Genomic DNA, 24,181 nt, shown 5'->3' on the forward strand with positions numbered 1-24,181 from the left:
AAGACCACAGATACCCAGCAGACACTGGGAAACAGCAGGGTACTAATCTGTGACCACTGGCCAATCCCGAGCTCCATGAAGCAGCTTCAGCACCACTGGTGTGGGGATGATGTCCTAGTAGTGTCCAGCCATGGACACGGGACTTGGGGGACAGATTTCTTCAAACTTAGCAGCTACCCACATCAAGCATTCTTTACTTGAGGGAGTCACTGCTAACCAATGAGAAAAGTCATCTTTGCCACTTGCTGGGCGCCTACTGGATGCCCAAGTCTGCACTGAGCTTTGCACTGGAAGCACTGGCTTCATAGTCCAGAGGGAGAGGCCAAGGCTCAGGGCAGCCATTGCTCTAGATCACAGGCCTGGGAGAGTCAGGGCAGAGACACCTGCCTGTTCCTCTGGCTCTGTGTAGGGAAAGCCTCCCACATGGCCACAGCGGGTAACTAGCAGCAGACAAATGAGGAACGGAACCCCAGCAGGCTGGTTCTCTGCCCCATCTCTGGTTGCCTCCGGAAAGGCAGGAGCACCAGAGTGCCTCTCGCTAGATGCCCCAGGCCTGTTCACTTTGTGACCTTGGAAGACAGCCCCACTCCTCTCCAGGGCGGAACCTACAAAGACATCCATCAGCTTGTCAATCACAGCCTGTAATTTGCTCCCCAGTTCATTCCACCCAGAGTTCCAGTGCTCTTCAGAGCTATTCAGAGCCTGGATGTGGGACAGCAAACTGGAGGTGGGGCATGCCGTGACAACTGGAATTCACTGCCTAGACAGTTGTGAGCACACCCCCCCCAGCCAGCCAGCTGGAAGGCACCTGGCGTGGTGGGCAGATGTGGGCTAGATGTTACAACCATGGTGTGGAACCCATGCTGTATCTAGACAGGGGCGAGCAGGACATGGCTCCCATTGAGTCTCCTCTAGTCACCCTACTGCCGTACCTCAGACATCTCTTGCTTCTCACAGAGGTGGCAGTGCCTTCAGACTGACGGGTCACCCTCTTTCCAGAGTACAGCCTTTACCCAACTGTCTTGCTGCCATTTTCTCTGCAAGTGACATAGGCCACATGTGACCTGTGATGAGATTCCACCCCCTTACTAGGACGCAGCTAGCATCTGAAGGCATTTGTGTTTCAGCCCACGTTGGAGACATTCCCCACTGTTAAATTTCATGGACACAGGCTCAGGCGCCAACTCTGCAGCAGCCTGGGTTTAAGCCTCCTGCACTTACCTTCAACAGGCGAGGTTTTGAGGCGCCGGCAGATGGCTTCAGTGTCCCCGTATGTCTCTTTGATCTTGACCACAGCCTCGGTTCCCCGCAGCTCCATGAGGGAGCGCAGCTCCTCCATGGTGCACCCGAACTCTCCTCCATGGCTCGACTCATTTCTTTGGTTTTTGGAGTAAAAGTCGCTGTTGGTCATATCACCCATGTTTGCCGAAGTCTCTGCTCAGGCTGGACCTGAGGGTCAGCACTGGAAAAGGGGCTTCCGGGTGATGGCTGTGTGTGGCTGTCCTCAGTACACCCTCACCAGAGGATAGTAGCTCGAGGCGGCCGACTCCGAATCCCAGGAGGTGGTGATGGCTGAGGTGGGCTGGCAACAGCACTGGAGAGCTCTGAGGAGTGTCCCCAGGAAGGGGGTGAGGTCCAGGGGCCACAGAGGCTCAGGGTTGTTGACCCAGGAGTCTCCATTCATTGGGGCCCATGCTGCTCCCTGGGGCTGGCATCTACATGGTCGGGAAAGCTCCTGTAGAGACAATCACAGAGTGGCTGATGAGATTCAGACACTGGGGTCCCATGGGACAAGTGCTTAGGAGGGTCAGGGAACAGGTGTTGACACACCATCCTCGGGAACCCTTGAACACACACCCATGGACTTTACCACATGCATCTGGCTCACTCTCTCTCAACACACCTGCACACTGCCAATCCAATGGTTTCAGTGCTATCCCAGGCATAGCATGGGGGATACTTCAGGACACACCCTAACCCCATATGACACACTGACTTCCCACACATGTCCTGGGGTGCAAATGCCCTCTTGCCAAACACGACCCAGATGCTACACAACACACCAACTGGTCTCTTGGTGCCTATTCCCCTTCCACATACATACCAGCAGAGTTTCACTTCATGTCACCCCAGTGGAGACACTTTCCATGTACACTGCCATACACGGTCACATCTCTAGACAGACAACTGGGTGTCCCCTCATACACACACAGCTTTTTCTCTGCCTCCCTGTCTCTGACTGGCCCTGTATGTTTACAAATGCTGTTGGTCCACACTCTCATCTCCTCACCGGTTCCTGACACCTCCATTACAACACTCCCTCTCACAGGCCCCGTATCCACCCACAGTCCCCCACCGCAGCCCTCCAGGCACTCAGACTGGGGCCAGAGCAGCCACCTCATCTATTCATGAGTCTGTCCTTAGAGCCCAGAGCTCTGAGCTGGCATCCATGGAGCCCTCACCTGGAGCCCCCACCAGTCAGCACCAAGGACAGCAGACAGCAGCTCCCAGGTCCCTCTGGAAGCAAGGAGGAGGGAGTTAGTTCTCCTGGCTCTCCAGGCCACCCGTACAGGAGTGCAGTGGCTATGGGCTGCCAGGAAGAGAATCCAATCCTCCAGGACACCCAACACCAGCAGCCGAGGCCCCAGCAAGCGTTGGGTGACAAAGGGCCCCAGCTGAGCTCAGTTGAGCCTGGCACGGGGATCAGCCCCTCCCATCAGCCATAGCCAGCTGGCCCTCCTGAGTGGGCAGAGAAGAGCATGGGATGTAAGGAGGAAGAAAAGCCTGAGTTTCCCTCACTCTCCACCTGTCTGACCTTTCTCCTTCACAGGCCTCTTCCCCTCATTTTAGAGGCACCAGTATCAGGTTGGTGTGTTTTCATTTTCTCAGTGGGGAGCCCCAGAGAGGGAAAGGAGCTTGCCCAGAGTCACGGAGAGCAAGCGGACAGAGGAGTTCAGAGGGCATGATGTCCTTCCCTCTCCTTCCTTGGGGAAGCTTTCTCAGTAGTGCTGGGCGGGGTGGACTGTGCAGGCAAACACTGGCAGGGAATCCGTGTCAGAGTTAGCAGGGCCTCCTGCATCCTGACTGAGGCAGCCTGGGCCATCCTCCGGGAGGTAGGAGGAGGCACTTCTTACAGGGATGGGAAGTGCACCATGGTTTATGGTCATTGGGGCCAACAGGTATCCTACAGAGCAGAGCATGGTGTGGACATGATGTCCCAAGAAGAGACCTGGGCACCAGAGAAACAGTGTGTACCCAGAGATCCCCTCCAGTGCAGAGGTGGCCCTGCAATGGCACCATCCTGACTTACCTCAGGAGCAGGTGAGGTGGAGGCTAAATCTGTGTACATGAATATAAACAGTAAATCCCTTCTCCCTTCTCCCTTGTTTTTCTTTGAGACAGAATATCCTCAGACTCGCTACGTAGCTGAGAATGACCTTGACCTTGAACTCTGGATCCTCCTGCCTCGACCTCTAATGTGCTGGGGTTACATGTAGGCACTGCCACGTAAGGTCTTTCCCCTCCATTCCTTAAACAAGTATCATACATCAGATGCCATGCTAAGAGGTCTCTGTACATATACTATTACATATGAGGGTTATGTGTGTAGGTCAGCGGTACAGTGCTTACCTCACATACTGGGATCCATCCCCACTAACACACACACACACACACACACACACACACACACACACACACACACTTCATCACACACACTTCATATAGTTTCATCTGCTAGGAACTAAGTTCCAAGGGTGTAGACAGTGTATTTCATGTGTTGCTATGGCCAAAATCTTAGTATCTATCCTATAAACTATGGATAAATGAATGAAATAAAAAGCAAGGAATGTCTCATTGAGGTGTTTTTTTTCTTTTTGAGACATTATCTCTTGTAAGCTGCCCTCCAGTGATCTTGAAGTCCCAATACTCCAGTCTCTACCTCCCAGATGCTGGCCATACAGGTTCCACCATGCCCAGCTTCCCACTGGGTCTTTACAATCCGATGGGGTGGATATCATAATTAAGCCCATTTTACTGACAAAATAAATGAGCCCCATGGGACTGAAGAAATTTATCCAAGGTCACACGGGGGTATGTTAGGGAATTTCAAAATTTGGACTGTGGTCCACCACTCCATAGGAAGGGCCTGGCCGAGTATGTTCTAGGTATTGAGTCTCTTTGGGAAGTGCTGGCATCTGAGACTGAGGCTTACTATTCTTCCCAAAGCTACAAGAGATTGCAGGTCTTCAGCAGGATGCCAAACCCAGCATGCACCAGCTGTAAGAGGTGTTGGAAGCTCACTCAGAGCACAAGGTTGGAGGAGGCCTGGGAGACAGGGAGGACACAGGGCTTGTGTGTTGAGCAGCACACTTTCTACTGCAGACTGTACCTTGTGGAAGTCCAAGAAAATAGGAGAAGAAACCCCAAATAGCCGGAGATGATGATCAAACAAGGCGGTGTAACTTGTGAGTAACTCCTGTGGGTTGGCAGGAATGGACCTAGAATTTGAACCCAGGAGGCCTGGGTAGAGAGGCTGGCTTATTCCCGGAGATTCAGGGCCTTGGCTTGTGATACTCCCTCAAGGACTTCTCACAAGGCCTAAACCAAGCACCATATGGGAAGCAAAGTGGCTTGCAAACCACAAGGGGCTTTTAAACCTAAGGTGCTGTTTCCTTCCCTCCCTTGATACCTGTGACACGGCTTACAGGCACTGATAATTACTTCTGTGGCAGCACACGCCAGGAGGAGCGTTAGCAGCAATTATCTCTGTGATCATAATAGCAGGCACGAGCTAATGGGCAGCGATTGGTATTAAGGACTATGGGTTAAGATCAGCTGATTGTCAGCCTTAGCCACCTGATCGCGCATCCATCTGCCCACTCACTATCTTCCTTCTTTCCCTCTACACATTGGCCATCCATCCATCTGTCCACCCACACAATGTCTTACTTTGCTCCCCTCAACCTATCTATCCATCCACCCACACATCCCTCTTTCCATCATCTTTCTACCCACCTATCCATTCATCCATCCTTCAGAACATCCATTTTCCCATCCACTCATACACCATCCAACCTGCTCATCCATGTATCCATCATCCTCCTACCACCTATCAGTCTGTCCATCTATTCATCCACCCATGACTCACCCTTCCTTCCTTCCTTCCTTCCTTCCTTCCTTCCTTCCCTTCTTCCTTCCTTCCTTCCTTCCTTCCTTCCTTCCTTCCTTCCTTCCTTCTTTTCTTCTGCCCTTCCCTCCCTCCCTCTTCCACCTCACTCCTTCCCTTCCTCCCATCTTCCTTCTACCCATCTATCAATTTACTATCTGTGCATCTACCTTTCTACTCACCCTCAATCTTTTCAATGACAGTATTGTGGGAAGCTTTGGTGCCAGGCAACGAATAATCAAGATCTGGTCCCTTCTTCCTATGACCTTACAATCAGGGCAACAATAAAAATCATGACTTCCATGACTTGACATGCACCAGTCATGCAGAGTCCTGGGTGCTGTAGACACTTTGAGTAGGTGATAGCCTTTCTTGTATGTAAAAAGAGTGTCTGCCCCAGAAAGAAATAGAAATACATAACTGGCTGTCAGTAAAGGTCAAGGAGACTGTGAGAGAAAGTACAGAGGGATGCAAGTTTGGGGTAACCAAATCAGTCACGACTTAGAGTCTGAAGCACTCACAGGCGGCTCTTCTTCTGATGCTGCTAATCCTCCATCTCCACATCTCACAGGCACCTGCACAAGGTCACCATCATGCTGTGTGCCTTGTTTTTTATTCTTAAATTGCACAGTTTATTTGGGACTTGTTTTGCCTGGGAGAGACGATCAATTAAAAATGATGGGGTTCATAGCCACAGAAGCACTTGGTAGAACTCCAGTGATCTCAGGCAGAGAGAAGGAACCAATGACTCAGAAGTGTATGCCAACTCTATCAGCCACCAGGTTACAAGAGCCTGCAGCAGCCATATTTTCAGTACTTGTTTCCACTTAGGTCTTGGCCTTCCTAGCAGCTGCTATCCTCCTTGGCTTCAAGTGTCCTTTCTATCTCTGGCCATCCAGCCTGAATATATGCCCCTGGCTCAGTGCATGAATCCCATGTCATTGCTTGGACCTGGTGAGCTGTCTGTCCCCTTTGCAAGAGGCCTGGAGACCCACACATGGGGAGGAGCTATGCCTCCTGAGGAGCCTGCATAGTACTGGCATGTTTCCTAAATGTTTAGAATGAATGAAGCCCTAGGTCAGTCCTCAGGCTAGGTGGGTGGAAAGATGTTGGATGGATGGATGTGTAGTGGGTAGATGGATAGATGAAGACTGGAGAGAGGAAGAGAGGGAGGCATGAATGGAGGAAAGATGGATGTCTGCCTGCGTGGATGGATGGATAGGTACATGGATGGAAAGCAGGGAGGGAGAAAGGGAGGGAGGCAGGTTGAGAAACAGAGTAGGACAAAACAGCTCAGTGAGCTTTTTCTCCTTGCATACCCAGCTTCTGTGGTGTGACCTAGATCAAGCCCCTTTCTTCTTGGGGCCTCAGTTTCCCATGTGACAAGTGAAGAGAGTAGACTAGCCTTCTCCATGGTCCCTTTTAAGGCTCTGAAGTTCCAAGCCATTCAGAAACCAGAACATTGTGGTAATATTGGATTTATGAATTTGGTTTCCTCTGAGCATTTAAATGAGTGTGTATTGTTAGATTTCAATGAGTAGAGAATAGGTTAGGGGGCTTTGGCAAAAGTCTTCCCAAGAGAGACACTGACCGAGGAAGGACATTTTTATATACATGGGCATATAAGTTAATTTATATGTAATATATAAATTTATAAATTACACATATGCAAGGTAATTTAACAGAGGGACTCTATATTTCAAAGGAAAGATTTTAAAAAAGCAACCCCTAGCTCAAACCAACAGCTTTTTTCAGATCTGAGCTGAAGCATGCCTGGTAGCTGGGACGGTTGCAAATGAACTGTCTGCTAAAAATAGCTCTTGGATGCCAAATCCTTCTGTTTTAAGAGGTGCTGAATTTAAATGCCACCTGAATATGTATTTTTAAAGTCACCACTTTCTTTGAATCATCCCTGGAAGCAAGAACTGGTATGGGGACACAAGTCCAGTGTGGAGGTTCCTGGTCACCCAGGTCTGGCTCTGCCACTTATATGGCTCTGGCAGGACTCCAATCTCTGTGCCTTGCTTCCTCCCACCCCCCAGATGGAAACCATCCAGTCAGCCGTGCAGGGTTTTGTAAGGGTTAACCGAGACAGAATGTGGCAATTCCCCGACTATAGGAAGCATCTGTTATTTGGCGAATGGTCACTTCATTCACCTGCTTCTAACTGCCCAAGCTTGACTGTCCCGAGTGCCACCTTAAAAAAAAAACAACCTAAAGTGGATTTTGCTGCCCTTATTCCCTCTTGGGTACCATTCAGTTAGCTCAGCACATAGGCGTTGTCCCTTCCGCTGTGGTCTAAATGAATTAATTATCTCTCCCTTGGGACAGGGCATTTTCTTTCCTCTCCTAGTCACACAAATGGTAGTGCAGGGGATCTGGGTAGGAAGGCCAGAGAAGCAGTAAGTTCAGCTCAGCAGGCAGGGAGACAGGGACAGAGGTCTTCTTGGACATCTTTTAAGAGGAAGTAATTTTCTCTGCATATGTACATTATAAAGGAAAGAGGCTGATGGCCTTGGGTGGGCATGGGTGTGGGTTTGCAGATGAGTGTGGGGTTTGGCTCAGCAGGTGTGTTTGATGCTGGGTGCCTTAGTGTCTATGGGAGAGTGGAGGGGGTCCTCATAGTGCGTCAAATGTGTGCTTGGTGTGAGGAGCCCCAAGGGAGAGCCACACTGGCCACCGGATATGTGCACAGGAGTGTGGGAGTACTACTGAGTCACAGAGATCTGTGCTATCCCCTTCTGAAGGTCTGAGCCCTGCAGTGCACACGCGTATGTTTGAGGGCTCGTCAAAGCGGGCGTTGACAACCTCAGCTCTGTATCCTCATAGCTGAGGAATGAGAACAGGGAAAGAAGAACTGGAAATGAATACCTCAGAAGCAAAGTTACTGCTATTTTTAGGCAGCTCCTATTCTGTTAACCAGAAAAGGAAACAAAAAAAGGGGGAAAATTCCCACAGAGAGAAGTCTTGAAAGCCTTGCAGATACAGGTGGTAGAAGTAGGGTGGGCAGTTAAGGAACTGGAGCTTCTCCACAATGGCAGCTCCTTCCTTCCACTGTCTCTGGTCTCCAGAGGAGCTGCCAATGGTAGGTGGTGGGGACAAGCATCCTCTTCTGGTTCTCCAGGTTCCTCATACATATACCCATGTATCAATCCAACTACATATCCGCCTGCTCATCATTCATCTGCCTATCTCTCCACCTACTTAGTAAATGTACCCACCTACCTATCTAATCATCCATCAATACACCCACCTACCACTATCTACCACCCACCTAACCATATGTCCACCCACTCACCTAAGCATCTTCTAGTGTATCCACCTACCCACCTAATTATCCATCTATATTCCCACCTACTCATTAATTATCTATCAACCTACCTACCCACCCACCTATTCATCCACCAGTATACCCATACCATCACATACCACAACCATCTACCCACCCACCCACCAAATCAGCCACCCATTCACACACCTACTCACACACCCACCTACCTAGCCAACCACTTGTCTATCCATCCACCTACCAACCCACCCACTACCTACTCACCCATACACCTACCCATCCATCCATTTACCATCTACCTCCCATCCTCCCATCAAGCCATCTACCCAACCACCCCATTCATCACTTACGACCTGGCCACCCATGAATCTACCTACCCACCCACCTAACCATCCACCCACCTACCAACCACCACCTAACTACTCACCTACCCACCACTTCCTAACTATCCAACCACCTATCACTCATTACCTAGCTATCCATCTGTCACCTACCACCTAACTATCTATCTACCTGCCATAATCTAACCATCTATTCATTCACCCATCCACCCACCTAACCACATACCCAACAATCCTATCCAGGACACTGGGGTCATAGGGTGGGAAGTGAGGTACTTAGATCTTTCTTCCTATGTATAAGATCTGTTCATCATGCCACCCAGCCCTCCCATGACCTGCAGGTCAGGATCTGGAGGCTGAGTTAGGAAATTACTACACAAATTTTGGTTTAGTGTTTTTAAGAATATAACCAAAGTACCCCTTGACTTTGCATCATATCCTCTGGGTCCCAACCATGGCTTGACCATTACAGTCAACAATAATTGCATAGCAAGTGCCCTCCTTGCTTGTTTCTAATTTCCAGGCAAGAAGGCTGGGAACCAAGGTGTAACAATGGTCAAGGTCACAGGGTGGAATATGAAACAGCTAAAACAGATTAGACACAGCCCCAAGCCTTTGCTTATGTGTCTCATCGCCCTTTACCAAGCATATCCTTGAACAATGCTACCTCTCTCCTGCCTCAGCTTCCTCTTCTGTAAAGTGAGATTATGGATTGGACAGACACTCAACTTGCCATATTAGTGACACTCTTAAGGACCTTCCTGCCCCTTGATACTGGTTTCTTAGGAACACACAATTTCATGGACTTGTTTTTTTATTGCTACTGGTCTTCAGCAGGAAGGACTATGCCAGCTGCAGGACAAGTTCTGATTGGCTAGAAGAAGAAGAAAGGAGAAACACCCCAAATCAGGTGCATGCACTGGTTATAATTCACCTGCTGTCTGTGATGTCCACAGCTTGCCACTGAGGCTTCTACACAGCAATACGTGCCACACAGGATGTTTGCTTTGTGCATTTAAAGACATCCCCATTGAAGAAATCTATAAATTTCCCGAGCAAGCTAAAATAGTCAAGTCATCAGCAGTTGGACACGAGAAGGACTCAGAGCAGCAAACTGAGAGGGTTTGCTCTTGGTTTCAGGAGAGGAATGTGCAGTGAGGCTGTGGATAGTGTTGTGCCTGGGCTGGGCTGAGTGATTTGGGCATCATCCTCTGATTCCAGACACACACCTCAGCCACCTCTCGGATCCATTTCCTGTCCTATTGCAGCGTGGAACTTCGTTAGTTCCTCTGCAGTCCTGAAAGCTCTGAGATCTGAGATCCCACAGTGACTCTGTTCCTTTCAGGCATTGTTTCCTTGCTTTCCCCAGTTTCCTGCTCTGCCCTCACAGGCTACAACAGAGCCTTGAAGAAAGGAACAATAATCTCAGTCATGGGGTTGAGATCCCTGCTTAGGGCTATGACATGTAATCTCCACAATCCTGGTACCTCTTTAGCAGTTCAGGATCCTTTGATTTTCCAGAACCTAACTAAGGATCCTCAGTATTCTCTTTGATTTCCAGTAAAGCAAGGCTTTGGTGGACAGAATGTGATCACAGACAGGCCTCTAGCTGCCGAATAGGTGACTGTGGGAGACTGGGGCCCAGGGAGTAGTCTCTGGGGATGAAGTGTTGATAGATGACTGACAGAGGTTCTGGGAGGGACTGGGTGTCAGGGAGCCTTGATAACATCAGCCTTCTGCCACCCCCTGCAAACTAATCAGCAGATGCTGGCATATGAGCTGTCCACACGGTCCTGGTGCTGAAGCAGGATCATTCCTTCAATTCTGCACCGCCAAGAAGACATCAGGGCAAAAGGCTCCATTTGGAGCTGTCCTCAAGGCCGAGGTGCTGATTCAGAGGGAGGCGTGATGGGGAGCTGTCCATGGACTCTGGTGCTGATAAGACAAAGTGTTGTTAATGCCTCTTGAGGGGTTGAGAAGTAGAAGTTAAAGTATCTAGGTCCGGGATAAAATGTGTGTGTTGTGGGAAGGGCACTGAGACTTTTCATGAGTTCTTGAGCAGGCACAGGGAGGTTATCTTTCACATTCAACAGTGATACTCAAAGGGCATTTCTCAGGAAATAGGTGTTGTTGCAGTGGATACACCCAGGCAGAAAGACACACCCTGCAGAAGGTCACTCAGTGCCACTTAATTGCATGAGCAGAGAACCCATTCGCACCTCACTCTCAGTTGCCCTCAACTCCAGAAATGCTAGTAACCAGTGGTTTATTCTTCCTCTGTGCAGTTCTTGGGCCTTTGCTCTTACCAGGACTGAAGGCATACCTAATTAGGTTCTGGGAAGACCCTCACTGAACTTACTAAACTTACTAAGTTATCTTCTCCACTGGGAAGGGGAAAAGATCCATACATAGAGGTGCCAGGAATAAGACTAAGTTGGGAAATTGTTTTAAAATAGTTCAATGAGTCCCTTGGGATCTAGACCAAAGAGGCAGAGAGAAAAAGCTTCTGTGTAGCCAGAGTTTGCAGAAGTCTGTGGGACTGTGAGTGATAGGAATGACAAAGTAGGACTCAGGTCACAAGAGTGCAGGAGTCAAAGTGATCCTGTGGCAGGTGGTGTCTTTCAGCAAGGCCAGTCATTGCTCTTTCTCATCTATGCTTCAGCTGAGGAGTCCCTGGATTGGTGGCTGTGTACATATTGTTGTCATGCTTGAGCCCAAGTTATCTCCAAAGAGACACTCCTTGTTGGAAAGTCAGCCATCTCTCTGATATCTTTAACTTGGTCTTAGGCTTAGAAGAAGGGCATCAGAGGCCAGGAAGCCACAGTAGCTGTGGTTGGTAACTGGGCTCCCTCCCCCATCTTAAAGGTGTAATTTCCTTTATTCTATAAAAGCATCTCCAGTAGTGCTTGAGATTCCAAAAACAGAGCTGCTTAGAGACAGTTCATTGAGGGTTGCTTATGTTGGCATCCCCAAGGGGCTAACTAAAACAGAGGTGTGCAGCCCTACCATTCGTGCACAGATGAGTGTCTGAGTGCAGTTTAAAGAAGTTTCTGGTCTCTCATACTTGATACGTCCTCATTACAGGTTATTGTTCTGAGCTATCCTGGTTGTCTATTTCTAATTCATTAAATGCTGTTTTCCGATAGGCCAGGCCCTCAAGTTGAAAGCAGACAACTTCAGGGACTTCCAGTCTCTAGATCCTTGCCTGTGATTGCTGTCCTGACCATACATACCCTGGCTTCTCTGGGGCTTGCTATGGTTCTTGCCCCTAGCATTTGTAAAACCTTTTCACCCCTTGGCAATGCCACCCACCTGGCATTAGCCTGCTTCCCAACATTGGTATTTTCACCTGTCTTCTCCCCAAGATCTATGATTGACCTCCTTATGGCTGCCAAGTGTCCCCTGTGATGATGCCTTGGGCCCTCAGACTTGCTCAGACTTTCTTATCCTTCTGTAGGATCTGTGATTCTTGTGGAATCAACATTACTTCCCAGTAACACTTCCCTTTTTCCCAGCCATTCAGGTACCCAGACCTGGACAGCTCCCGTCTCTTCTTCCTCCTCAGGTTCTGCACTCTGGTCCAGCCAATTCACTCACATCTTAGGGCGCCTACGCTCTCCTTGCCCCACGTCCTCCTTTCAATTCTTGCAGCAAGGCTGGTGGCAACAGCCACATACAAAAGGCCCTGATGAGGCAGGAGCTACATTGTGTTCTGTGAACCTTATCTTACAGCAGTGTGCAGAGAGGGATACATGATACCCCTTTTGCAGATGAAGAAACTGAGGCTCAGAAATGTAAAATAGCAGCTTCTTCAAGAACATTCAACGGATGAGTGAAACTGCCCAGAATAGAGCTGAGACACAGCTCTGTGCCCACATGGCTGGGAAGATGACTCGTCGAGTAAAGTGTTGACGACACAAACATGAAGGCCTGAGTTATGATCCCTAGACCCTGTGTGAAAACCTGGGAGTCGCTGGCTGTAGCTGTAATCACAGTATCAAGGGCCAGAGACAGACAGATCCAGGGAGCTTACTGGGTAGCCATCCAGCCAAAATGATGAGCTTTTTCATCAGTTCAGCTAAGAGACCTTGCCTCAAGGCAACAAGAAAAGAGACAGGAAAAGATTCAGATTCCTGATTTGGTTTCTAAATGTACTTATATGGAAATAGGCACCTCTAGACTCATGTGGGTGCATCACACCCACCACAACCCCCAACTCCCCACAACACACATATAACATACACACACACGCCATATCACACTACACTCACACCCACATCCACTCACTACACCATACACATACGACACACCCACAATACCACATGCATATGTCATATACACATACACCAGAACCAGGTACTACACCTATATACTACACAGACATTGTACCACACACATATACACAAACCCACACCACACACATACCACACAAACACACCACACCATACCATACAGATACCACAGATCATAACACATCACATATATCACACACACACACCACACTACATACCCCACATGCATCCCTTTCACATCCTACCATACAAACTACACAATACACATACACCACATGCCTGTACTCATACCACATACATACATACATACACACCGCACATACACACAACATATCACATCATACACACACATTCCACACCACACATACATACACACACCATAAATATATACCATACACATATCCCACACACCCACACATACTGCACAGCCACAGTCACCTCACCCCCCAACCCCCCACCACATACACTCTAAAAGCCTTCAATAACTCCCTGGTGGCTGTTTTAAAGAAACCTGTTCAGGGCCTGGCCTTCAGGATCCTGCCCAGCTGGCTCTACACCAGCCTCTGGGGTCCTGGTCTAATGGCACCATCTGCTATTTCTGATCTAATTCATGCTCCTGCCTCCCCCATCGGCACATGTACCCTCTTCCAGAAGGTTCAGGCACCTATGTCTATTAACCACAACTTTACCTCCAAGACAAGACAACTTCTCTGTAAAGTTCTCCATACTGCTCCATTTCAAAGCCTCACCCTCCCTGTTGCTAGCACCTCCACAGGCTTCTGCCTCAACATCACAGCCCCGGGGTGGTGTTTGCCAGTTCACAGCCCACCCCCATACAAGTGTGAGCATTCTAAGAACTACAGCCCTCAGCCAGGCTGGACTCCACCACTGCTGTCTATGCTACTGATGGAGAGCACCCAGAACAAAAGTCTCAAGGCCAAGTCTACATCTCCCAGCTAAAGTTGCGGAGATGTAGTCTACATCCTCCTTATGTTGTCAAGAGTCCCCTCTGGAGGGCCTTCAAGCCTCGGGCTCCCCAAGATGTTCTCACCCTTCTTTGAGTCCTGTGCTCTTCGTGGCACAGCTCAATAGCTCAACCAAGTGTGCATTCACCACGGGCAGTTGCTGTGCCCTGCACGCAGGCATGGCCTCTGCGAGCCCAGGTTCAACCCTGTGGCATAGCAGCTACCAGGACCTGACTTCCTACTCAAAGAAGCAAAGATGTGGCAAGCTGAAGAAGCTGGCTGGGGTCACTAACGGTGGGATCTGAATTCAGGAGGACTGTGTCCAGGCCTCAGCTCCAAATCATCAGTATGGCAGGATGGTGGTGCATGCCTTTAATCCCAGCACTCAGGAGGCAGAGGCAGGCAGATCGCTGTGAGTTCAAGGCCAACTTGGTCTACAGAGTGAGTTTCAGGAGAGCCGGACCATTACATGGAGAAACTCTGTCTCCCAAAACAAGCAAACAAAAACCAAAAAACAAAAAACCAACCAACCAAACAAACAAACAAAAAACTCTAAATCACCAGTATGACCCTGGTGGCAGGACACACAGCTGGAGTTAAGTGGAAAAGTGTCCCAGCCCTTCTGGTCCAATGGGGTCAGGCCCATGTGTTCACCATACCCTGCGTTAGGTCATGCAGGGAGACATACAGTCCATCCTCAGTCTTCTCTCTTAGTCTCAGTTACCTCAGTCCTGGAGGTCGCAGCCAAGACACTCAGAATCTACAACGGAGGCGCTCAGACCACAGAGGGAGTGTAGGGGCCTATGACATCTCCTACCCTAGGCTTGTCCTCTGCATCAGCTGTCTACTCTCTGGCCCCCAGAATCGCATGCTCTGCAGCCTGGGGCTGGGAGGCTGGTCAGTGACTATCCCGGTCAGAAGCAAGCGAGGAAGACCCAGCTCACTCTGCAACCCTCCCCTGACTTGGCACGGCTGTCCCCGACCATGGCAGAGACACGCAGAATCCACTTGGTACGTTGAACAGATGGTGCCACCTCTAAAAATAACTATGCTGTACCACACTCCCCGGCACAGCCGAGGCCTGCGACAGAAGGGGGTCCGGGTAGGGGTGGGGGCTGCTAGATGCTCTCACCAGCCATCTGTGGGAGGACAGATGTAAATGCAGCCTCCTGGGGAACACGGGCGCAGAGGACCCTAGCCTTGTTAGAGCGAGGCAGAGCCATGGGCTTCATGCCCAGGCTTCAAGACGGAGGTAAAAGTCAGTTGGGGTAGGTAGGGATGAATGACTCACTCCTCTGAACTCCTCCTTCCGTGACCTTCAGCAACCTCACCCCAGTGGCCCACATGAGATCACACCTGCAGTGTCCCCCTGCCCCGCCTGCCACCTTCCACCCTGTTGCTGTTCTCTAAGGTCTACAGTTTTTTGTAATGGCTCTTCTAGACAACTTCTCCAGCCATGGGGGCATCTCATCCTGTGGGTCCCTTAAGCATGGGTCATTGCCCTTGCAAGTGACTAGGACCAGAGTTCCTTTGCTCAGTGTGTGTGACTGGATGGGCCTCAGACCCCGCTCTCTGACTCTGCCGAGTAGCCATGGCCAAGTTGGGTCACCCACCCCTGCAATCCAAGCAGGGTTGGGGATATCACTGATAGTCCATGTTGACTGAAAATAACAGATTTCTAGAAGGGAAGTGGAAGGTACTGGCCCAAAGCCATGAACAACTGTCAGCCTGTCACAGGTGTCACCCTTTCGAGCCACCAACCTATTTCTACTTCCCAATGCTCGAAGGGTACACCCACCTTCATCCTGGGCATGCTTCTCCTTGAGTGCTAGCCCACCCCAGACTGGCCTGGCTGGCTTAAAGGAGCCAGAATACACTGTCCTCATTTCTTGCCAAGAACCAGCCTAAAGATCCTCGGTTCCTTTATAGATCCAAACCTCACACCCCGAAAGTACGTCCTTCTACTTCTCAGCTCTGTTTTCCCTACCCTGAAGCCCCCTTCACCATAGTGCCATGTTTGAGGAGGACTCTTGCCTGGTCCCAGCTTCCTGAGCCCTGCCATGTTGTACTTCACAGACCTTTCCCATTACAGGCTCAGATCACTCTCCCTTCAGAGCTGCCTCTCCTGACATGTGATTGGGGTGTTCAGGCTGGAACTCAGATGCAGAGCTCCAAACTGGGGTCTCTCTGAGTGTGAACTCCACATTGCAATAGATAGGTAAGGTCAGAGGAGCCCCCTTGGTCCCTCTCCGGTGTTGGAGCTGGCACAAAGTGGGTGATAGATTCACAGGCTCAGTATTTCTAGCAGTTGACCCCCATTTCCTGCCTGAAGGGGATACCTAGGAAGGCTGTCCCCAGAACATTGGCCTCCTAGAGTCCATACACTCGTAAGTTTCACAAGTGTCCCTGAGTCTCCAAGCGAAGTTGAATTAGTTAGGGGCAGACCTTGGAGGTGGAGGTCCCTGTGATGCCCAGAATCTCCACAGCATCTGGGTTCCCACTTGGGTTCACAAGCCTTCATCAATAGGAGCCCTACTTCATGACCATGGCAGTCTGTGCCAATGCACTTGTCCCAGAGTCCTCTGTGATAAGCGGGCTTTTCCCTTCCCTAGCTATCTATATTGTTCTCTAGGTCTCTAGTGTGTCCGATGTGTTCTTGCTACTGCACATGCCACTGCCACTTCTTCTCCACTATACAGGAGCATCTGAATGTGCCAGGTAGGAAAAACATGTACAGTTGTGCAAGCACACATGACTGAGTCTGCGTGTCAGAGCAGATGAAGTGCAAATGTGTTTGCGTGATCGTTCATATGCGCACAACAACGTGTTTTGGTGTGTCAGGCAGGGCCAAAGAGTTGCCTATAAGGTTGTCTGAGTGGGTGGGTTCTGAGGTGGGAAGACAGTATATAAGACTCTGGGCTCTGTATATATATGTGTGTATGCGCATTTGCACACATACACATAAGTGCGCCCCTGTGTTTGTATGTCCATGTGTTTGTGTGTGTACACATATGTATGTATATGTGTCTGAATGCATGCATGTGGTGTGCATAAGTGCATATGCATGCATGTGTGCATGCGTGTGTGTGTGTGTGTGTGTGTGTGCATGCATGTGTGTGTGTGTGTGCATGTTAGGGGGTATGTTAAGTCAAGAAAGATGACAGAACCTCCCTAGTGTGGAGTAGGGTTTTGATTCCCCCAGGTTCGGAGGCAGGTGGGTATTGATCAGGGCCATTTGTAAGGGCTCTGGGGAAAAGAAAGCTGTCCTATGGCTGACACCTTACTACCATCTCCATGACTGTCACAGGTGGTCCTAAATCCTTGCAGCCTTGGAGCTCCAAAGTTATGCTAGTGGGTGACTGGATTCCAGGGGAATCTGCCATTAAGGTAGACCATGAGCAAAATGCAACAGTAGCCAGCATTTGAAGTGCTGCTCACTGGCAGCTTTCAGTTTGGCATTTCAAAAGATCTACTTGTTATTTCCACGGCACGGGTGAGGAAACCGAGGCCAGGAGGATCCAGGGCTTGTGGTGGGTGCCACAGACAACACCTGCAGGTGTGAGTAAAAGGATCATGACCGTGCATAGAGTACACACCTCCGTGGGCGTCACTGCCCACCATGGCAGGGAGACCCACAGTTATCTCTCCCTGCTCCAGTTCCCCCGTCTTTCCCAGAGGGAGATCAAGCTATATGGTTCCGATAGTTTCACACTGACTCCCACTAGGACTTTGACATAGAGAAGCAGGCTGCCTGGCTCACACATCTTACCCTTTGCCCCAGTAGGCATGCGTGTACTCCCAAACAGTCCTAGCCTATCTGCTGGCTGCTCAGACATCCGTGTGTGGAGAGGTACTCATTTAATACAAGCATACAGATAAATCCAGAGATGCCCTGTGCATGGTCCACTATGCATTAGCATGTGCTCGTCCATTGCTTCTGCTTCTTAACCTGATTCACCCCTAGACAGTCCAGCTCAACAGGCCTTTACTGAGTAAACCACATGCTAACTCCATTCTCTGGGCAGAATCAAGTGAACCATCCTGGAGACCAGGCCATTTGTGCCCCCTAAGGGTCCGTACATCTCCAGCTGTCTCATACGTACCTGACAGACACAGCTGGCACAATACAAGTGGGTACACAGAAAAGCACCTGCAGGAATTCAAGCCTTGGCCCAAGAAACTGTGAGTCTCAGACACGTTCACTTCGCAACACTTGCATTAAAACACAAAGGCAGGGTGAGCATTGAGTGCCTGACGTATATTTTACCCTGACCCCAGGGAGGGTCAAAACTGAGGTAGACATGGAGGTCAGGAGGGTCACCTTTCTGGCAAGGAGCTGGCCAGATGAATAATGCCATCTGAGAGAGTAGTAACACTTAAAAGTGACCAGGAGCCACCATGTGTTGTTACCCCTAGGGTTGCTCCCTTTCTGTGCATGTCTCCATGATGTACACAGAAGTCCCTGGAATAGATGCCCTGATTTTCTTTACTTTAAAGATGAAGAAACTGAGGTTCACTAAGGTGGAGTGACTGGCCAAGGTCGCATAGTGGGGGGAAGCCTGAGCATTAAGCCTGCGCCTTGACCTCAGTGCACAATGGACTACTGGACTTGAACTTGGGGACATGGAGTCTCCCTGTGGAGTGCAACATGAATTCTGAAGAAGAGGAAAAGCCAAGGCTGTCTTCTCCCTCCTCCCAACCAGTGCAGAGACAGGCAGCTCTGGCAGACTCCAGCTCCAGCACTCTAAGAAACCTCTGAGGGGATTCTCGTCCCAGGCTCTGTGGACAGGTGTGAGGCCAGCCTTGGAGCAGGAACAGGTGAGGGGCTTTGGTTGACCTGCGGCTGGGTTGGAGGGGGTGACAAGCAGATGGCAGCTCCTTACTGTGCTTGAAGAAGTCAAGCGGGGAACTTGGGAGCTGCCAGCCTGACCATATCACCTGCTGTTAGAAACAGCCCTGGGCCGGAGGGCTGGCAGCCACCCAGTGTGGATTTGCTGACGAATGGCAGGCCCTGGGGAGGCTCAGCCACCAGCCTGGCCCTGTTCCATGGCTGCTCTGTTACCCCATTATAAATAAGGGCTGTCATTTAAAGGGACTCTACAGTCTAACCGCCTGGGTCAGTCACTCGTCTGGCCACTGCACAGATGGGGAGACCGAGAGTCGGGGAGGGACAGCGGTGTGCTTGACAAGGCTACTCAGGCTCTGAGCTTGGACCAGAGCAAGGCCTGGAGACCCTTGAGGCGCCGAGGGCGGGACATGCAAGGAGACACTGTTGGCACTTGGGTTCTCTGTGGTGCCAGCTCCCGCTCCACTGCCATCTGTCTGCTGGGCTATTTCCGTCTGCCTGAAGCACCCGGGGGCTCACTCCAGCCCTACCCAGCCCAGGGCAGAGAGCAAAGCCTACAGAGACTGTGGGTACTCTTTGTCTCTTTGTGGCTGACCCAGCTTCAGGATCGCAGAGCAATACTGGAGTCATAAACGATGTTTAATGAGAGCATTTTTTGGTGCCTAGTTCCGGCAGCAAGGGCTGGTGTCAGGGGCAATGCTCATTTCCACTCATCTGGTAAACTTGCAGGGGGCCTCCCGCAGGCAGCCTGTGCCCTGAGGCAGGATTTAACTGTTCTTAAACTGTTGGGTGTGGTTCCCTCCCTGCTCAGCCTGGGGCATACAGACCTACGGTGGCAGTTCAGTAAAACTGATGGGAGGGAAGAGCCAGGGAACATTTTTGTATATGCCAAGCCCCACGCTCACTACTCCATACGCTCACATCCCAGAGTGATGAGACCAGCCTTCTCACTGCCCAGCTTTACAGAGAAGAAAACCAAGGCAGAACACAACAAACAAACAAATAAAAAAAACCCAAACAAACAAGAAAGACAATGACCTGCTAAGGCCACTTGGGTGGAGTGCAGAGATGTGGGCATTGGTGGAAGGAACGAAAAAGTGAGACCCGTGGGGAGGCCACGGCTATGAGGGTGGTGTGGTTGGTTATGTGCGGCTGGGAGCTGGAATCAGTCAGGCTTTCAAAAGGGGGTCAAGAAGTCCTTTTTGTTTGGGGACAAAGTTGGGTAGGGAGCTTCCAGGGAGAGAGTGGTGGTGACAGCTACTATGTCAGCTGGCAGCCAAAGAGGATTCAAGTTTCTCTGAGCCCAGCCGTGTGTTCCACCTAAAAAGCTACCGGGGCCAAGGACCCCTCTACAGGCAGACTTGCCCAGCCATGGGAGTCAGGGACGGCATCCCTCTGACACTGGCCCTGGCAAGGGTCCCTGTCCTGAGTCAGTCTGTTTCTTGTGCCTCCTGGAAGGGTGCTGCCACCATTGGACACCTTGACACCCAAGTCTCTCTGGCTCACACCTCAGTAGCTAGGCAACCAGGCAGGCCATCCTTCTCCTTCAGCCAGCTTGAGTTTCCAGAGGCAGACTCCTGGGCGTGACATAACAACTGCCTAGCCAGTGTGGAGGGATGTAACATACATGTCAGACCCAGGCAGTGGTCCTGTGGTCGCTGTGTGTGTGGGGAGTCCTAGCAGCAAAAGTGAATAACCCCAGGTGACGCCGGAAGTTAAGTGAGGAAACCTGAGGCTGTCTCCAACCTGGAGGCTGAGGCAGAAACAACAGCTTACCAAGTGACAAATACCAGCTCATTTGGGGGCTGATTATATATATGTCTTCTCCACGGTGGCCCATCTCACCTGTCAAGCAACATAGTAAGGGCAGACAGTGTTCTCATGACCATTTTACAGACTGAGAAACTGAGGGCTGGAAAAACTGTATCACCTCTGTAAGGTCACTGGGTCACTGAACAATAAAAGCCAGACAGATGCAAACCCAGGTCAAACTGACTGAAGATTGAAGGCATTACTGAGGTCCCCAAGGGTCCTGGGACCTTTCTCCCAGCTGGCTGAAGCAAAGATGACAGGTTTGAACTTATGTCTCTGGCCCAAAGGCTTGATCTTGGTTTACTGTGCCCAAGCTACCAACAGAGCCTCCTGCCAGGCCCAGGAGCCTCCTAGCCTCAGGAATACCAGTTCTTTGTCTCTAAGCCTGGTGAAGTCTCCAGGGAAAAAGACCCAAAACTCCATCCCCGAACAGAGCCAGTACTCCCTAAGTGGTGACCCTTGATTCCAGACCTGGACCTGTCCTTCACCCTCACCTCCTGAAACCTGAGTCTGGGCTAGACAGGGACAGCCCTGCTTTCATGGCAACAGTACATTGGATACTACCTGGGGACCCACATGCATGCTGGGGACAGGCAGACTTCACCCTGGAGGGGTGACTGGAATGGCAGAGAGCAGGAGCCTCGAGCCTCACAGCAGCCTGCTTGGCCAGGTTGTGAAGAAGCTGCTATCTACAAGTCTACTGAACCAGTCCACTGACCAGGCCTACCTGTCTCCGATGCCTGGTTACAGCCCCTATGGAGGAGTGAGCTCAGAAACACCCTGCTATCAAGCACAGCATCTCCTACACTCACCTCTGTATCCAATTGGCCTTTGTCCCTGAGTCCTGGGACCCAGAGAGGTGGGAGCTTGGGCTCTAGTCTTAAAGAGGGTTCAGCTAGACTGGGTGATTATGGCTGTGTGAGCACATGTGTGTAAGTTTTCTAGGAATTTTCTTACTAGAGAGAGGGAAGGAGAGGAGGGAGGAAAGGGAAAGAGAAAGGTAAGATAGAAGTTGAGAGGCTCGGTGGGACAAGGAGACAAGGAGGAAGGGAGGCAAGAAACAGACAGGCTTGAGAGAGAGAGAGAGAGAGAGAGAGAGAGAGAGAGAGAGAGAGAGAGATATTCAGGCCGAGGTGGATGGGTGCCCTGGCTGGCCAGGTAGAGGGGAAACGCCCCAGGGAGCAGTGCAGAGGCCGTAGGAAAGGGAATCTGTACCCTGTCTTAGGGATTGAATGCTTGGGCCCTGGGCCAGTTCCGTCTCTGGCACCATTCCTCGGCCCCGCCTGCCTGGGAAACAGGGCAAGGATTGCTCCAAGGTCACCAGAAGCCACCGGGAAGCTCTCAGCTCCTGTGGCTTGTTGGGCTGTCCGCCCTCAGATCTGGGTTATTTTGGGAACTGCGCAGCCTGAACACACCCCTCCTCCCTGCTCAGGGGCCAGTGGTTGCTGACGATGACATTCTCTCAAGGAATTGTCTCACTGATGTCCCTGCTTCTGGGAACCTCTCCCAACTGTCTTAGAGCAAGTCCTGTCTGGGTTGTGCCTTCTGCACTGTGGGTGCTTGGTCCAGGGAGCCCCTGCGTTCCCACCATCACCAACTGTGGGTTTCCCAGTGGCGGGGATGGTTTAGGTTCCGGAACATTGTTAACATCAAGTGTGGCACTGTTTGCCGAGCACTGAGGACAGTGTAACAACCCAACATGCAGCTTCACTGAACACCTCACGGGCCAGGTGTGTGAGCTTGACCAGTGTCCCATGTGTTACAAACGAGGAAAGTGAGGTCCTAATGATGTTGTAGGGTGGAAATTATTGAACCAAGACCCTACCCAAGAGAACACCACTTCAGAGCCCACTCGGTTATCAAGCATATAGCCCCTTCCTCTTTCATGAACTCTGTCATGTCCAGGTCTCTGCTCGAGAGCCTTCTTTGGCTCCTTAGGGTCTCCTAAGATCAAAACCAAACATTCTCTCTGGTGCTAGATACTTTGCTCTCTTTACCTTATCCATTCAAGTCTCATTCTCTCCCCCCTTTGATCTACTTTTAGCCCCTTCTACTTAGAGATTTATATGCACAAAGGTGACGAAACGAATATCTACTGTATATGCTTGACGCAGGCAGACTGCAAAAGCAACTATGAGGGAAGATGATGTTATCATTGAGAGGGCCAGAGCCAGTTCTGCAGAGTGGACGTCAATAAGACAGGCTGCATGCCAAGGTGAAGGGGCCAGAGGGGGTGGGGAGGGGCCAGCTGGGGTAGAAAGGGGCCTTCCAGGGCTGGGGTATGAGCCAGCTAGGGGTGGGGAGGGGCAGCCAGGGGTGGGGAGAGGCCAGCCAGGGGTGGGGAGGGGGCAGCCAGGGGTGGGGAGAGGCCAGCCAGGGGTGGGGAGGGGGCAGCCAGGGGTGGGGAGAGGCCAGCCAGGAGTGGGGAGGGGTGAGCCAGGGGTGGGGAGGAGACAGCCAGGCATGCACAGGGGGTAGCTAGGGGTGGGGGGCATCCAGGGGTGGGGAAAGGCCAGTCATGGGTAGGGAGGGGGAAGTCAGGGGTGGGGAGGGGGAAGTCAGGGGTGGGGAGGGGGAAGCCAAGGGTGGAGAGGGACAGTGTTGGCTTTTAATAAACCACAGGAGCCAAACAGATCGTAGGTGGCATCAGAGCTATGCTTGGAGTCTGGGTTCACTCCAAGCCAGAGAGATGCCTCTGAAGACTCTTTGGTGGAAGAGTAAATTGTATTTCTAAGATCTGCCACCTCTATCAGGAGTGTGATCAAGAGCAGAGGAGCTGAGGAGGCCCCGCGTCACAGAGGCGAATGGGGACAAGGTGATGGCAGTGGAAGAGGTGGGGACCCAGTGTTAGGAGGTGGGAGTCACAGGATTGGCTACAGAGAGGGAACGGGAAGAGCAGGGGAATGGGTGGGGATGGTCAGGATGAACACAGCCAAGTGTCTGGTTTGGGACTTGGGGACACTGAGAGGCGAGACACCCAGGAAGATGTCGAGTGGGCAGCTTAGGAGAGAATCCTGGCTACAGACAGAAATGTGGGCATCAGCAGCTCATGGCCAGGGTGTATAGGGCTAGGACAGGGTGAGATCATTGCAGAAAGAGCTTGAACAGCTGGGAGGAGGCCCAGGGCTGAGGCCTGGCCTTGAAGGTCAAGAAGAGGACAAAGAACCATACTTCACATTGGCAGCCCCCATCAGGTGACTCCCCTCTCAGGAACCTTCCATGGCTCCCTACTGTCTACAAAACAAGGCTTAAAATCCTTAGGTAAACACATTGGTTCTGCTTTGTCTATATAGGCGGATATTGTTCTGCTTCAAGCCTGGGCTGCTGGTAGGAAGGTCAAGAGTAGGAAGTGGCAAAGAGGACCAGGTATGGTGAGTGCAGAAAGTGGGCAAGTGGGTGCTGATTCTCTCACCTGCCACAGCAATAGGAAATGTGTGTGTGTGTGTGTGTGTGTGTGTGTGTGTGTGTG

General features: G+C 50.9%; 1 protein-coding gene across 9 annotated transcripts in view; it reads right to left on the bottom strand.

The window, feature by feature from the left end:
• The window catches only part of Atp2b2 (ATPase plasma membrane Ca2+ transporting 2), a 320,647-nt gene that overhangs the window by 109,826 nt on the left and 186,640 nt on the right, over positions 1 to 24,181 (bottom strand). For all 9 annotated transcript variants that reach the window (XM_026788029.1, XM_005365023.3, XM_013352966.2 and 6 more), the window contains one exon: positions 1,222 to 1,735. In XM_026788029.1, the coding sequence (XP_026643830.1) occupies positions 1,222 to 1,420 (199 nt within the window). In that variant the 5' untranslated portion in view covers positions 1,421 to 1,735. The remainder of the gene's footprint in view (positions 1 to 1,221; positions 1,736 to 24,181) is intronic.

Source organism: Microtus ochrogaster, unplaced genomic scaffold, assembly GCF_000317375.1.
Source record: "Microtus ochrogaster isolate Prairie Vole_2 unplaced genomic scaffold, MicOch1.0 UNK1, whole genome shotgun sequence".
In the NCBI taxonomy this organism is placed as follows: domain Eukaryota; kingdom Metazoa; phylum Chordata; class Mammalia; order Rodentia; family Cricetidae; genus Microtus; species Microtus ochrogaster.